At 37.4% G+C, this 16,650-nt stretch overlaps 2 protein-coding genes across 3 annotated transcripts; one reads left to right on the top strand and one right to left on the bottom strand.

Moving 5' to 3' along the window:
* Window positions 1-1,713: 1,713 nt before the first annotated feature.
* On the top strand, window positions 1,714-7,628 carry LOC144994406 (claudin domain-containing protein 1-like). Its single transcript, XM_078952184.1, has 4 exons — window positions 1,714-2,137; window positions 3,854-3,958; window positions 4,216-4,353; window positions 6,265-7,628. Exons 1-4 carry the CDS (start codon window positions 1,873-1,875, stop codon window positions 6,483-6,485), a joined length of 729 nt encoding a protein of 242 aa, XP_078808310.1. The 5' UTR covers window positions 1,714-1,872; the 3' UTR covers window positions 6,486-7,628.
* LOC144994403 (N-acyl-aromatic-L-amino acid amidohydrolase (carboxylate-forming) B-like) lies at window positions 7,612-14,722 on the bottom strand. Of its 2 annotated transcripts, XM_078952181.1 has the most exons (8): window positions 14,589-14,722; window positions 14,417-14,507; window positions 11,971-12,197; window positions 11,658-11,850; window positions 10,646-10,739; window positions 10,447-10,554; window positions 8,463-8,572; window positions 7,612-8,163 (listed from the first exon to the last, which is right to left on the bottom strand). In XM_078952181.1, the coding sequence occupies exons 3-8, from the start codon at window positions 12,195-12,197 to the stop codon at window positions 7,969-7,971; spliced, it is 927 nt and encodes a 308-aa protein (XP_078808307.1). In that variant the 5' UTR covers window positions 14,417-14,507; window positions 14,589-14,722; the 3' UTR covers window positions 7,612-7,968. The 2 variants fall into 2 exon arrangements, with proteins under 2 accessions (XP_078808307.1, XP_078808309.1); XM_078952183.1 differs by lacking the exons at window positions 14,417-14,507; window positions 14,589-14,722 and adding an exon at window positions 12,273-12,383.
* Between the last annotated feature and the right edge of the window lie 1,928 nt (window positions 14,723-16,650).

Below are 16,650 nucleotides of genomic sequence, written 5' to 3'. Positions count from 1 at the left end.
GCTATTTAAATGCAGCACTTACGGACGAATATGTGAGACGTGAAAACAGTCTCACGGTAGATCCGTGCCTAACTTTGGCTACGTGTGTGCGTAACAAGGGATTCGTGCGTGGTTTTTAAAGATGTGTGTGTGTAAGTAGTTACAAGCTGTTTAATCTTAATTTGTGCATACGTAAATTGCATTTTGTATTTTTTTCATTTTATATTTTTTAAACTTATACACAAAACGTATTATGTGAGTAACAAATCACGCACAAATCCAAATTTATGCACAAATCCTAATTTAAGCACGCACAAATCAAAAAATATGTATACACAAATCCAAATTTACGCACAAATCAAGAATTACGCACAAATCCGACTGAGTCTAATTTCTCTCCATAGAAAAACGTCTTAAATAGTGAAACCTCATTTTGGAATTTCATACCAAAATATATGTTTGATAAGCTTGGAGGTCTGCCATTTCTTCGATTATGTAATTTCAAAATAGGTGAAATTCCTTTAAAACTGTCTAATTTTGATAAGCAGGTTTAATTGGCATGGACTTTGATCTACAAACATAATTTTTCTTCTCATCGCTACTATATTTGGAATAACACAGATATTCTACACAAAAATAAGAGTATTTTTCTTGAAAATTGGTTTGAAAAGAACATTTCTCTTGTGACACAAGCTGATTAATCTACAAGGTAACCTGATGTCATATGTTGAGTTTCTCTCCACCTATAGTCTGCATGTCTCACCTCCAGAGTTTGCATTAGTTACTGGAGCCATCCCAGGTGGTGTTAGACTTCTGTGTAGCAGTTCTCCTTCAAATACTCCATGTTCTCCTCCCAAATTAACAGATTTGTGGTGTAGAAAGATATGTGTTTCAGCTGGCAGGAATAATTAAAGTTCTCTGTTCTCTGTTTCAAAATGAGATAGCCACAAAACCGCATGTTATCTCCTACTGGAATAGGCTTGGCTGTAGAATTCAGTGGGAAAAGGTTTGGTCCCTGCCCCAAAAGTATTTCATCACCAATAAAATGAGAGAAATTTATTTTAAAAATTCTTCATACATTTTATCCAGTGAAACACCTGGAGATACCAAGTTTAAAAAAGATCTGGACATAAACTGTTCATTTTGTCATTCCTCACCAGAAACGGTGCCTCATCTTTTTTGGAATTGCTCCTTCACTCAACTATTTTGGGAAGATTTTATGCATTTTATAAGAACTCATCTATGTGAAGATTATAGATTATTTTATGAGCACATTATTTTTGGATATTTTACACAAGGGAGACTTAATGCAGAGAAAATAGGTGTAGTTAATTGACTTATAATTATGGCTAAATACTTTATACACAAGTGTAAATATGCCAACAAAAAAACAGTATTTTATGTTTTCCAGAAAGAAATGGTACTGTATGTAAACAGTATAAAATCCTCCACTAACAAAAAAGCTGTCAGAACTGTTGAAACATGTTCTCTTTTGAAACTTGAACACATTCCTTTGCCTTTATTATTTTTGTTTTATTTTGTCTTAACCTGTTTTACATTGTTATTATTATGTTTTATTTTATTTATTTTTTGTTCATTTTCCTGTTGAACGTGAAAATTGTATTTTGCACACAGTGTGGAGTTCTGTGTTTGGTATTTTGTATGTGCAATATTTGTTAATAAAGTTTTTTTTAAAGGCTTCCGATATGACATACTCATTGGTCAAAATGCTTCATGCGGAAGTAGATGCATAATGCGCATGCGTTGTTCCACATGTATTTCCGGTTGGGATCGGGTAACAAGGCGTCTGCAATGTCTGTTAATGCTATCGTCTAAATTATATCAGACTGCCCAGACCTGCTCCAGACTAGTAAGGAATCTCCTGAGAGGACGATGGTGGATAACAGGTATGCCACGGCTCTAGTCATCGGTTCGGTTCTGAGCCTGCTGGCCGCGGTCTACCTCTCCGCGGCTGTGGGAACCCAGCACTGGTTCCAGTACAGCAGCCCCCCCGCCAATCGGACCACCAATGTGTCTCGGCTCAGAGAGGACTTTCTGAGGAGCGGCTTCAATGAGAAAAACCACACAGACATCATGTTCCACCTGAACGGCTCTCTGGGGTTGTGGTGGAGGTGCATCCAGGTGCCTCGAGAGTCAGGTGAGGCTCCATGAAGCCCAGGTCTCTCACTCACTGCAATAGAGCTTAAATTGCACACAAACATGTCTCATAGAATAACGTTTGAGTTTTAATTTAAATTGGAGAATTTTAGAAATATTGAAACAGGGCAACTTGAGAAGAAAATATGTTAAAGTATAATGATTAAAATAGTCCCTTTTCGTACAAAATCAGCCCTCTAAATTAACTCTAATAAAGGGTTTCAATGTCCTTGTGAGTCATGTAAAATGATTGGCACATACATTGATGTTTGTAATATTTTCCTAGTCCTGTGTGTTTTATAATTTTCTGTTTTTTTATCAAAGATATTTTAATTTTGTAAAGCACTTTGTGTAACTTTTGAATGAAATGTTCTTTTATGACGTTTCATCGCTGCCATAAAGTGAAAGGGCGTAAAGACAACTGAGCGGGCGTATTCAGGAACTGAGTGAGGAACCTTACAACCGCGCAGGCGCAATTCTAACCGAGCGACCCTGCATTTTACAACTGCACCCTCACCTGGATTTACGCGCAGTCTAAAGGGGGCAGTTTTGTCACTTGGGGGGGGGGGGGCGCAGTGTTCAGGGGTGTTTTGTCACTTGGGGGGCGGAAACCTTTCTGGTTGATGTGATTGGCTGAAATCTGCTGGTCAAATCCGACAAGGCAGCGAGATCACAACTGTCTTTTAGAGCACATATGTCAAACTCAAGGCCCGGGGGCCAAATGTGGCCCACTATGTCATTTCATGTTGCCCGCGAGAGCATAAACGTTTTTAATTTCTTGAAATAAAAATTTTCTTTAGTTGATTACATATTATGTATGTGTAGTTGCTGTAATTATTTAATGTTTGTAGGTCTTATGTGTATATGCAGACAAAATGTTACATGTGTAGTAATACATGTTCTATCTAGCTCAGTTTTATGTTATTTTTCTTTATTTACTTGGACAATTTGATCCTTCATTAATGGAATTATGTGGGTTTTAATAAGCTGACAAAATTTAAAAGGATTTATGCTAGAGTAACAAGCAAACATATGTTTTTCTATGCAACTGTAATTGTCACTTTAAAAAGTTATAATAAATAATTAGTTATTTAACATTAAGGATTACTTACATTTACTTTTCATTACATTTTGTTACATGTACAAGTTATATTTGGCCCTTTGAGGACAGCCGCTATGTTTATGTGGTCCACCGTGAAAATGAGTTCGACTCCCCTGTTTTAGAGACTTTAATAGAAAAGAAACGGCGGCTGTAACTTGGATTAAAACGGTTACATATGCAGTGATTTTCACACTCCGGTTGTTACAATACAACAGCGCAGTTAAACGGCGCAGTTTCAGTTATGAGGGTTTTTTTTCTGTATTTAACGTTAAAACATACCACTAAAACATGCACACTAGTGTGTTTGAAAAAGCCAGCAAGCGAAAACTGAGCGATGAAATGCCAAATTCTGTATAAATAAAGTTTGATTTGATTTTAAGAGGGGAACATTCAGGAATTCAGCTTTAAACTGCGAATGAGGAAAGCATTGCTTTACAGATTTTAGGAAGGCAATTTAATGTAAAGTTTTGGATACATTTTTTTTTTTACCACTGTCTGAATCTCTGAGGGCGCCTACGAAAATAGATTTGAAATATTTTACAAGTTTTTGTACTTCTTTATTTGTTAAAGTGCTATGGTTGGAATAGGATTTGATTTTTCTGTTTTTGACCCTAGATCACACCTTTGAAACAAAGTGTGAGCCCTTCAGCTTAAACCAGCAGTTCATGCCAAAGTACAAAAATCTTGACGCCAACGCTGAGGAGGACCTGCTGAGAACATGTAAGTTATCTGCAGATGACTGCACACGGTTACAGCACATGCAAGTTAGGTTGAATGTTGTTATTTAGGTTTTTGGAATTATTTATACTAGGCACTGAAAATATGTAAATGGCCTGAGGATCTGCTCATTCTCTAGCTTTTGATTGCTTTTCTTTTCTTTTGATGACTGCCATGTTCTACTGATTGCAAACCACAGAAGTTTAAACTGGATCTGGCTGCAGATACTTTTGAATTTTGGGTTCTCTGTGTGTGTGCAGACCTGTGGAGGTGTCAGTTTCTCCTTCCCTTGGTCTCACTGGCTCTGGTCCTCCTTGGTGGCCTTGTAGGGGTCTGTGCCTGCCTCTGCCGTAGCTTCACTCCAACCTTGGTTGTGGGCGTTCTACATTTTCTTGCAGGTGAGTAAAATGCCTCCCTAAATCAAATTTGTATTTTACAGGCCACAGAAAAGGCTTAAAGTCCCTCTTGGGTAATAAAAATATATACACTACATAGATTTTTATTAAGGTTGTGGATCATTACTTAAGTGGCGATTCGAATCATTAATCAAGATCAACAGATCACAGATCAAATCACGACTCTGACATTTTCTGCATCATTAAGGCGCGCCACTGTACTATAAAGCGCAGTCTTAAGTAGGGGTCTATTTCTGTACTTAACCTGTATCCAAAGACTACTGTATTATAAGGTGCCAAAAGGGTAAGGAAGCAAAACGGTGAGTTCAGTTGAGCTTTATTCCACTATTCCACAATCCAAACTTCTTTTTAATCGATCTTCTCCAACAAATCCATCAAAGTTCTCTTCGTCTGTGTCTAATTAAGTAACTGCGCAGTTTCAGAATCAAACATGCCGGTTCCCTCTCATTGTTGCCCTACTTTTTAATTTGGTTGTTTTTTTTATGTTAAAGCTGTCTAGATGTGTGAAATTAGTTCTCTGCTTTTGATCCATCCCCTGGGGGAGCGGTGAGCTGCAGACACAGCCACGCTCGGGAAACATTTGGTGGTTTAATCGCTCAATCCAACTCCCCAATGGGTCCCATTTTTAGAGGCTTTGGTATGACTCTGCAGTGGATCTGAACCTTCCGATCTCTTGGTACACACTCTACCACAGGGCCACTGGTTTTATTGTTTCAAGACTATTAAAAGTCTGACTTTTTATGACAGAGTTTTAGGGCCACGGTGAGGAAAAAAATTCTGGCCAACGTGTCGAGTTTTTTCTCGTCATGACGAGGTTCAGTCTTTCTGGGGTTCAGTGTCAGTAAAGCGGACTTTCATCAGTAAAATAAGGAGCTCAGAGACACGTTTGGGTGTAGAGGAACGCTGCAGCCTTTATTCTCCTTTTCATTCACATAACCTGAAGTTCATCTGTCACATTGCGTCACGAATCTGTCATCCGATCACCAATGCGGAAGTAAACAGTGTTACATACGCCCCCTCCTGCAGATGAAGCGTCCCGTTTGATCATTAAAAAACAAAGAGGAATGAAAATAGTCTGTTATATTAGCATTACAACGTTGAAAAAGGCAAAAAGTGCTTCTCCTCCTCAGACGGAAGCATCACACAAACATAGAGATCTGGTCTTTGGTGGAGGAAGAAAGGATTCAAGCGAACAGCTGCAGGGATACCGATGGCTTCATCATCGGGCTGCTGAGATCCTGCAAACCAACCATCGATAAATAAAACTTTAATAAATTGTAAATCAAACAAATGAGCTTCCAGTCATTTGGAACGTTATCAATAAACATTCAGCTCACCTGTTCAACAACGTTTAGTCGGTCTGATCTGCTGCTGCGCGGCGTTCACCTGCTGCTCTGCATGCTTACTTCCACAATAGTTTTTTTCTCATAAATTTACAAATTTTTATCTCCTAAATTTACGAGATAAAATCTCTGTCGCGCAACATTGCGACTTTAATCTCGAAACTTTATTTAGAACTTTTATCTCAACACGACAAGTTTTTTCTCGAAACTGTGTGTCGAGTTTTTTCTCGGCATGACGACACTGACACGTTGGCCAGAAGTTCTTTTAATCACCGTGGCCCTAAAACTCCGTCGTAGACTTTTAGAGATATTTTCTGCAAAGTCTAAATGTCAGTAAGCATGATTAGGGTTTACTCTGGGTTTCGCTTTCTATGTGTTGAACTTCTTAATTAATCATGCATCATCTACTCTGTTTTATGGGTCTTCAAATGTAAAATCCTTGGACAAACGGTTAGCCGTATAACTATTAAAGACAGATTATAAACGGCTGTTTTTTATTTATTTATTGCAAACTGCATACCCTGCTGTTACCCTCCTCTCTGCTCCTCAGGTCTTTGCACTCTTGGCAGCGTCTGCTGTTTCCGGGCAGGGGTTGATTTGCTGGACTACTACCACCCGCCTCCCAAAGGAGTGAAGGGCTCTATGGGCTGGTCTCTCTACCTCGCCCTCATTTCCTTCCCTCTACAGATGATGGCAGCGGCTCTGTTCCTGTGGGCCGCCAAGAGCCACCGCAAGAACTACACCCGCATGATGGCGTATAGAGTCGCATGAACGCGTCTGAAAATGAAAGCTAACTTCATTGGAATGGATTCTAAATGAGATTATTGGGTGTAACTATTAGTCTTCTAACAGTTGAAAGTTGTTACAGAGTACTATTGACTAAAGGGATGAAATACTTGCAGCTAAAACCTCACAAGTGCTCAGACTTTAGTTCTTTTGTCACTTTTGCTTTTCCAATTTCTGAACGACAAGTTAGCAAATGTTGTTTATTTCTGTTTTTTTTGCCCAAGTTTTAAAATCATACTTTGATTTAAATGTATTGCTTTTTCTTTGCCTTATTTTACATTGCCAATGCTTCCAAAGCTGCTCATCATACAGTCCTTAACTCCTTTCACTTGTTAAAAAAAGATTAAATGGGGGGGGGGGGTAAAAAGCCTTGTGTTGCCAAAAAAAGATAAAACGCACTTGGAGTTATCCATGTCTTTGTAGCTATCCTTATCAGAAAAAACACGGCTTGCGCCTTTTAGGCATCGATTTTGATTCTAATTTTGCATATTTAAATGAAAAGGCCTTTGCTCTGCATGCCTTTGTAGCTGACCTTTCCATCAGCTGTGGTATTTGTTGATTGCAGTCTGTGGTTTATGCTGACTAAATGTCATGAAATGTCACTCACTAAAAATGGAACCACTTACCTTTTTTTTTTTTTATTATTCTCACTGTTATGACAAATTTGTGTAAGATTTCTTTGATTCCATTCAAGGAAACCTGTGACTTTCATCCCAAAACTACACAGCTGACATTTTTCATGACAAATGCCTGAATGTTTTTATTTGGGAAATCTGATTTGTGTTAGTATTTAGTTTTGTGCATTGTTAAGAAAAAAAAAACATTATAAAGTAACAGGGTTGGCATTTTCAGTGATTTCTTTTTTTTAAATTGTAAATTGTTTATATTCAAAGATTATTGTAAGAAAGTATTTGAAACAAAAAAACTAACGTCTTTGATGTGTGGTCAAGGTTGAGTCACACATGTGACCAACTTTTGTACATGGTGTGTTGCCTGAAGCACATTGTCGTATTTCAATGTAAAATTTTTCTGACTTCCTGTGTTTTTTTCTTTTAGCAGAAAAGCAGACAGAGCCTTAAACTGTGACCGTAGAAGCAATAGACAGAATAAAAACATTAAGACAGTTTATTTCATTTAGTCATTGTCTTCTGTAAAAGTTGACATTTTATTTTGGCAAAAAAGTTTTTTTTTCAATCAGAATTCCCTCTTTTATAGAATAAATTGTTTTCAAAAATTAACAGACGATGTTGGAGAATATAAATTGCATCAAGTTGTACCATTGGTTAAATATATATCTAACTAGATATGTCTTAGTTTAATCATTGATCTATTGCAGAACTGTGTCAAAGGGATTACATTAATCCCCAGCTGTGACTACCGCATATAAATTTGTACATTTTGTTACTTGAAATGTTTACGTCCCATGCAGTATTTTTATGATCCTCTTCATCTTTGGTCTTCTGTTCTCCTAATTTTTCTCCACGCTCACTGATGGGAGGGGGAAGGTGGTCTTCAGAGCTAACTGGAAAGCCACCTTCTTCTCGTAGTAGGCGCATTCATTAATGAAGAAAGGGTAGAGGTCTTCTCCATCGTACTTCACCGTTTCCCCAGAAAATGACAGGAATAAAGGATCCCCTGAGCGTAGAAGCTGAAAATCTTTGTCCTGGACAAAGAAGGCAAACAAAATATATGTGAAAACACTTTCTGAATGGTAACATTTAACACAAAATAAGGCAAAAGACCGATTATAGCTGTAATAACCAAAATAAACGATGTAAAAACCAGCTTGGGTTCACCAAGCCTTAAAATATGATTTAAAGAATCTGGATATAGGCTCTATTACAATTAATTTTATTTTTTCTTCAGAGTAATAATATAAAAAAAAGTTTCCCAAAAGTCATTTTGAAAATAACTTTAGTTATACTCATTTAGTGTCCGTTTTTTTCTGATTGATTAATGTACCTGCAGCTCTGGGTGGATGGCAGCAGTTATTTCACCAGAAGAGTCTCTTGGATAATCAATGCTTTTTACAAATGTGTATGCTTCCACCTCGCCTCCCTCAAACCTACGTCCTGTTGGAAGAAAGGAGATGAAATATTTTTGTAGATGCATCTCTCTGAATAAGGTTTACACAAATCTTTTCAAGAAAAACCCTTTATTACTATTACTAAGATGGAAAAAAAAAACATTCAAATGTAAATAGTTTGGAGCACTGCACATTACATTAAACGTATAATAAATTCTTCCCTCAAAATAACTTTTGAGCTAAAATTAATATTGTGTGAACTCAAATTAGCATTTTGAGGGCAAAAATTAGCATTTTATGCATATTTTGTGGGCACACATTTACATTTATTAATATTTTGTTGTCACAAATTTGTATTTTTTGTAGCCGCCAAAACTATGTATTTTATCAAATCAAACTTTATAAAAAGAAGCGCTTCTCATACGTTGCATAACTCAAAGCACTTTAACATTTAGAACAAAAAAACCCCACAATATTACAATAAAAAACCACCCTTCGCCCCACCTACCCTCCGTTAACACATATGACCCATAACACCACACGCAATGAATACTAATAAAAGTAACTACTAAAAGAATTTTCAGACTTGGCTCTGCTGTGAGGAAACAGTATTTGGGAATCTCTTCATACCAGGAGCCAGCTCGGCCGTAGGAACACCGCCACAGTGCCCATCCGGACCAGGACAGCAACAGGGTCTACTTTATAGCCATGAGGCGTCAAAGTTAAACTCTAGCTGCCCCAGCAAGGGTGATAACCGCGGCAACAACCACTGACCAAGCTAGCAAGCTCTTTCAGAAAAAATCCCCAGAAGAAACACTGAGGCTAAAATTATGATAAGATGATGAAATTAAAGAAATAAGATGATTATAAAAACATAAAATTGAGAATAAGATTAAATACATAAAATATTATATACTAAAACTAATACAATAAATAAGCAGATAAGATCAGCTAAAAGCAAAATTAAAAAGGTGGGTCTTTCGCCTCTTCCTAAAAACCTCAACAGTCTCTGGCGGCCCTGAGGTTCTCTGGCAGGCTGTTCCAGAGGCGAGGACCATAGAACGAAGCCTCACCATAAGTTTTGGTCCTCACCTTAGGGACAACTAAAATGCCAGTGCTGGACAACCGTGATTCAAATTTCAGTTTTGTCCTGGTTGTGCTGTAAGAAGTTTTCTGCCATCCACAACTTTATATATAAAATACAATTTAAAGAAGTATTGACAGGTTGAAGGTCACCATGGCGTTGTTAAGCTGTGTATCATCAGCATAGCTGTGACAGTCAACGCTGTGTAATCTGATGAGATCTCCAAGAGGCAACATATACCAGTTAAAAAGTGCAAGACCTAAAATCAACCCTTGGGGAACCCCACAGCGTATTTCACGGATTCTTGAAGAGCACGTATCCATACTTACATAAAAGTGTCGATAGTAACAAATTAACAGTCAGAATAAAAGATACTAAAATATTATTTGTGCACACAAAATACCAATTTGTTACCACAAAACACTGCAAAAGGCATATTTATGCACACAAAATTAGCTAATTCTGGCCCAATATATGCTCATTTGTGTGTACAAAATACTACTTTGTGCCTGCATAATGATCATTTTAGCCCACAAATGATTAACTTTAGGGGACAATTTTTTTTTTTTTGTAATGTCATGTTCCAGGTTCCGAGCACAGAAAACAAAAAGTAGAAAAAAGAAAAATTTCACAATAAAGAGAAAAGAATAAATAAACAAAACAAAAAAACCCTCCTCAGGAATTAAAAATTGCACTTAAAATTGGTTTACCCCTCCTCTTTTCCTCAAGTCACTAGAAATACCAAACTCATAAAAGCAGATTAAATAAGATGAAACATGGTTTTAATAGCACATAATGTAGACGTGAAGCACTGATATCCAGAGCCAGCTTCTTACCAGCATTGAACTCCTGAATGAACTCCAAAGTGAGATCCACAGCCTTTTTTGCCACGTTAAAGATGTCAGCTCTCAGAACCCCATGGGGCTGAGGGCCGACCTCTATAGCTGCAAACAAAAAGAAAAACTGCTATCTATTGTATCTATTGTGAAAATAAAATGGCATTGAAGCTTGTGCGTCAATATCTTAAATAGTTACCAAAGCCGTGCTTGCCCACCGCCTCCAGAGAATAAGCATCAGAGAGGGGTATATCCAGCTGAATTGCTCTGACCGGCACAGAGGAAATCTTATTCTAGTGCAAAGAAATGAAAAAAAAAAAAAAACACTCATTTTTATCACATCTGCTCATGTAAATCTACATCCAGGACTTTAAGAAATGCAAAAAAATAAAATAAAATAAAATTAAAAACGTTTTTTACTTGTTTTTACAAATCTTGGAAAGCTTATTTGCACAGCTGACACCGCTGAGTAGTTGGTAGGTCGGGATGAGGTAAGCCACCCACCATAGTTACTGCAGCTAACCCTTACCGAGCAGAAAGCAAGTTATTAAAAATATACTATCAACACTTCGGGATGACAGAAACTTCACAAATAGTCGGTAAAATGTGTGACTTACATGGGCCTTTATGAACTGCTAAACCGTTGCATGGGCCTCTCCAATGAAGAAATCTACTTTTTGAATTATTTTTCTGTGATTTGGCGAGCCTAGTATGACAGTATATTAATATTTGTTATTGAAATAAAATAAAAAGGACATCACAAGTCTTTTGAAACCTTTTCATACTTGTGGTTCTACAGAATATTTTTATTGGGGGGGTCAGAAAACCTTGGAATGGTGGCAAATGAGAACAGCAGAGTGGAAATGAAATTAAAGTATCAAAAATACAAATTTCAAAAGGATTCATTATTGTTATTAATATATAACATTTTAAGAGGACTGTTTTTGTTATTATTGCAATGCTTAAAGAAGCTTGTACTGATGATTTCTTACAGCTCCCCTTGGCCCCCTCTAGCTCCACCTCTGCCAGGATTTTTTTTTTATCCTTTCATGGTTTCATTCATTTTAATAATTGTTTATTGAGATATTTATCAGGTTCCATGTAGATAGCTGGATATACCAGTTAATTTGTTGCAGCTTCATTTGTCATATCAAACATTGGTGTCATAATTATTGTAGAAGTTGCCAAATTTAAATGATGAGAGTTTGTACCTGGATGTATTTTAATATGTGCAGGGTTAGCCAGTCTAGAGAGTAGAAGATGAGGCACAGCCCCATGTTGGCAGTTGTGTTGTGAAGATCTACCAGCAGATCCACAGCCTCTTTGCCTCCTTTGGGTCCCAGCTGAGTATTCAGCTCTTGCGCTCGCCTCAGTTCATAGGGCATTGAGTTTGTCACAGGCGAACTGGAGACCAAACAAAATCCTACTTTACTGCTTTAGAATGCATGTCACTCAAAAAGGATATTCTTATCATTACTGTAGCTTGTGTTGACTGTAGTTTCTACTAAAAGAAACAGTTTTTACCTGAGTAAGGCATCAGTGAAGCAGCGATTGAGATCCATGTCTGCATATCTTCTGCAAACGTCCACAGCTCGAGGATTCGTGAGGACAGGTGTTATGGAGAAAGATCTGGCAGCATTCTCTTTTTTCTTCTGCATTTCTCTTACAATGTACACGCCAGTCATCTCATTACCGTGGGTGCCACCACAGATGGCAACCCTGGACAACGGAGGGAAAGACGCATGCTCCATCTGTGTGCAGGAAGGCGAATTATTAGGAAGTGAGCTGTGGAGAAGCACGAAAACCTCAGAAGTTCAGACTCTGACCTGAAAAATGGGCTGGAGAGTTCATAGGTCCAGGGATGACAATAAGTAAACCATTCAACTAAAATAGGTTACTGGCTATTTGGACAGGTTAAGGATGTCCAGGAGAAAGGATTTTCTTTTAACAAGTCATGTCACGTAAAACTGAAAATCAAAAACTTACTTATGAGCTACCATTTGTAATGGTTTTGTCGAGTGTTTACCATTAGGAGGTGATTTCTGCAAATTCTTGACCACATTAGGATTGAATGAATGTTTATATAGCACTTTACATCTCCCTCCCAGTACCAGGGTGCTTTACAAGAAAATTAAAATTTCCAGTTTTTCTCAAATGCTAAAACCCAAAAGCCAGTCCCCTAAACCAAATGACCAGTTCTCTAAACACATTTACTAAATCTAGCTATTATTTTCCAATATCATAAACACATTTCACATGACGACACACTTCACAAAACACAATCCTCCATTCTCATAAATCTTGACACATTGTTCTTTGCTAAAACACAAGTTGCAAAAGGACTCTTCTCATATTCTCAAATGAAAGCTCACGTGATGCAAAATGCTAGCCACGCAGTCAGCAATAGTTGAACACAATGAACGTGTTGACATCCCAGTGCAGGCCTTCCAAGGATGGATTCGCCATTCCAGGGCGTTTTTCCAGCAGTGCCTGGCAATAGGCAATATAGCCTGGGATGTGGATGAGGTGATGTGGCCTGATGCAGCTCAGTGACATGCCACACAAAGATTGTGATGTGAATAAAGTAAATAAAATCACTTCACACACTGATCATGTTTTCAAGAGTACTGTTGTGTGCAGAAGATTCTGTTTTTTCACTGAGATGTGTTACAATAGTGTACATGCAGAATTGACTATAGATTTATACTTTTCATATGAAATTCACAAATCTTCATGCCCAATCCTCTGCAGAGATCTAAGAACATCCATTACTATAAAGTTTCTAAAAATATGCATTGACAGTTGTTGAAAACCTCACAAATTGAGCATTGTGTTTTCAATTGTTTTGCTGTAGTGTGTAAAGATGTGTTTTTGAAAGCTTTGAGCTGCTGTTTTGCTGTGAAAGTTTGAGTTTTGAAGTGAGAAGGTATGGTTGTGTTTGTGTAGCTTTAAAAAAGGATGTTGTGTTTAGACATCGGGGAACACGGAGGACACGTTTGTGAAATGTGTTTTAGCATTTAAGAAAAACTGTAAGAAAAAAGGATAAAAATATAAAATGCAATAACATACATGAAATAAGGATAAGAATCCAACAAAAAAAGGGAAAAGCACAGTCAACCCAGTGTTTCTGACATAAAGCATTTACAGATTGAGGACACTGCTGGGATTTTTGTGCCGTGACTTATAACTACTTTATTTGGTTTCATTCAGTCAGTCATTTTTCATGGTTTCAATCTTATTTTCTCCTAAAATTAAAGGTCAACCAAGTTTAGTTGTGTTCATCAGTTTGCTTGAAGGAGCCATCAAGGCCCCTGTTTTTTAATCTCCCTGACACTAACTGAAATAATTGTTTTTAAAAAGCTTGTGAAACATCTGTAATAATTTGAAGGTCTCTGTGATTTTGAAAAAACAGGACAATAGAAGCCAAAACAAGGTGTTATTGTCTGTAACAGAACAGCCACATTTGATGTTTCGTGAAAGTCAAACCACAGGGGAGTTTTCTGCACATCTGCTGCCACAGACCCAGACTGTTGCGAGAAATGTAGTCACTGTCACAGATGAAGTATTTTGAAAACATATTTTGTATATATGGATTTAAAAAAAAAGGCTTTGACTAGTACACCTGCTCCTTTTGACTAATTTTATCATGACAGAAAACAATCTTAACAATAATAGATCAATCTAAAATATTCGATGCGAATAAGTGAATTTCTAATCATGGTTTAAAGGTGATTCAAAATATCGATATGTGCTTGAAAACAAGTTAATGTTAGTTGTAGCCCTGGACCCATTTAAAAGCGAAGAAACATTTAGGTCAAACTCTGTAAGCTGCTGTACAGCAGATGTGGTTCACAAATACTGTCTCTGGAGTTCATTTTATGCTTGAAGTGACACAATTTCAAAGAAAAGCACAAGGGATAAATATGCAAAAACAGCCACCAAACTACTTTTTTTTTAAAAACCTCCTTACCTCTCTGTCGGGATGTAGACTTGTTTGTTGTTCACATAACTTCAACAACCTTTAACCTTTCAGGGGAGAGTCATGTGTCACGTCACACTACCTGTGAACAGAGGGAACTTCAGGAAAGCTGTCTTGGTTGTTTTTTGTTTAGACGAGCGTAACAGGCTGTAATTACACTTACAGAGACTTTATCCCTGTGTGTTCTTCTCCTTCCTGTCACGGTTCTCACACCCCTTTACAAAGATCAAATTTCAAAGAATATGACGCAACAGAAACTTGGGTTAGTTGTGTAGTAACTCACCAGCAGGAGCCACTCTAAATGCTCCAGACTGTAAAGAAGCTCTGAGGAGACAGGAAAAACTCGCTTTTGGACATAAAGACTGAAAATGTTTTCCTGTGGAGGACTTCTTTTGATATTTCAATAGTGCAACATATTTGTTGGCATGATACTCTAAATTATTTATTTATTTATTGAGTTTTTTTTAGTTGGCTTTCGACCTTTCACAATAAAGCTGAAACAACTTTTGAAAGTCTTCATAAGACATGCATTGTCTGTAAATGACTGACAAATACATGAAAATAAGAATTTGAATTAATTATTCAATTCCAAAATATTCATCTTACTTTGTCGTAGCTGATCATTTTGACCAAATTGTGTTTCTAATACAGTATAGAAGAAAAGAGTACCTTGAATCATCAGACGTTTCAACCTCTGACGCTCTGTCACTTTCCCAGCAGGCAGAAGTCTCATGCTGTATTTAGACATGTAATCCTATTGGAGTCATTACTTGATAATAAGCTGCTTTCTGTCACACATTCATTCTCTTCTTCCGTTGCCACTTCAGCTCAGTTAGGTAAATTTAGGATTTAATAATTAGGTTAAACCCAGTCAGTGTTGCCCCCATGTAACAAGAAGGCAAGCAAATTCAATATGCGTATGAATGTCACAGATTCTGACAACCATATTTGATTAATTAGAAAAAAAAAGTGGCACAGCTCAATTTCCTTTGCACATCTTTGTTTTCAAGCAAGCTTTTTATCCTTAAAGATCCACTCCAATCATCTCTTAAAGCGTTCCCACTGGTCTTTTAACTATGATTAGGCTGTTTTAAGCCAAAATTTTAAAAAGCTATGTCCTTTTCCAGGACATAGTTTCTGCATAAAGACAGTACTTCCTCAGAAATTTGCCTTTTAGTTGGGGCGGGACTGTTAGCATGAAACAAGCCTCCCTTTATTTCCCATCATCCATCTATTTACGCTCTCTCCAACTAACTTACAGCCCCTGACACCCAAAACTAAGATTACCTGGACAACAAAAATGGTGAGCAATGTTAGAGTTTTCCAGCCGTGAAGTTTTAAGCCAGATTCCAGCTCAGATGAGGAAAACAAAGATGTACACGGATCTATTTGTCTGCAAGTGGATGCATCAGAATGGAGTGGAGCAGGGAGCTTGTGGCTTGCCGTAGTAGTTCCACGTCACACCTACAAGCTTTTTCCAACATAATTTCTTTGTCTGCTCCTGATTCACAAGGATCTGAATAAAGTAAAATCCAGAAATGCAATTTTGAGCTTAATTTTCTTTATATATGTCCTCCATCATAAGAAAAATGCTACAATAACATGTTAAAAACATCAAAATTCAATTCAAATCAATTGGTAAAGCCCAAATTCACAAAAAACAGTTGTCTCAATGGGCTTTGTATCGGTAATTGTAAGGTAAACATACAATCAAAAAGGATCATAAATGCATAGAATTCAATAGGATAGTACAGGGGTCGGCAACCTTTTTTACTCAAAGAGTCATTTGGGACCGCCCCTAATAAAAAAGAAAGCACCCGGAGCCACAACCCGTTTTGATATCATTATTTATATTATGCATGTATATATTATTCAAAGGTGCTCATTACGTAGATCGTGATCTACCGGTCAATCTTCAATGACATGAGTGTAGATCGCGGGCCAGAAAAGATTAAAAAAAAAAAAAGTACTTCTTTAAAATCCACCAGCCAATCAAAATCCTCACTGAGAAGTACGGGACTTGATTGACATGTAGATTGGCCAATCGGACATCGTCTGAAGCATACGTCGCTGCAAATGGACATTATGTTTTTTAAAGGATGATACCGCGGCCGCGTGTGGGAGGAGCTACTAGTTCTGGTCTGATCGCTGCATGGAGCGATGTGTTTATCAATGCATGGTAGACACTGAATGTGGAGAGATCAGGTTTGTTATTTTGAAGAGTT

The sequence above is a fragment of the Oryzias latipes genome, chromosome 1 (assembly GCF_053564925.1).
Source record: "Oryzias latipes strain Hd-rR chromosome 1, Olatipes_Hd-rR_3.1".
Taxonomy (NCBI): domain Eukaryota; kingdom Metazoa; phylum Chordata; class Actinopteri; order Beloniformes; family Adrianichthyidae; genus Oryzias; species Oryzias latipes.
This window is presented reverse-complemented; position numbering and strand designations above follow the sequence as displayed.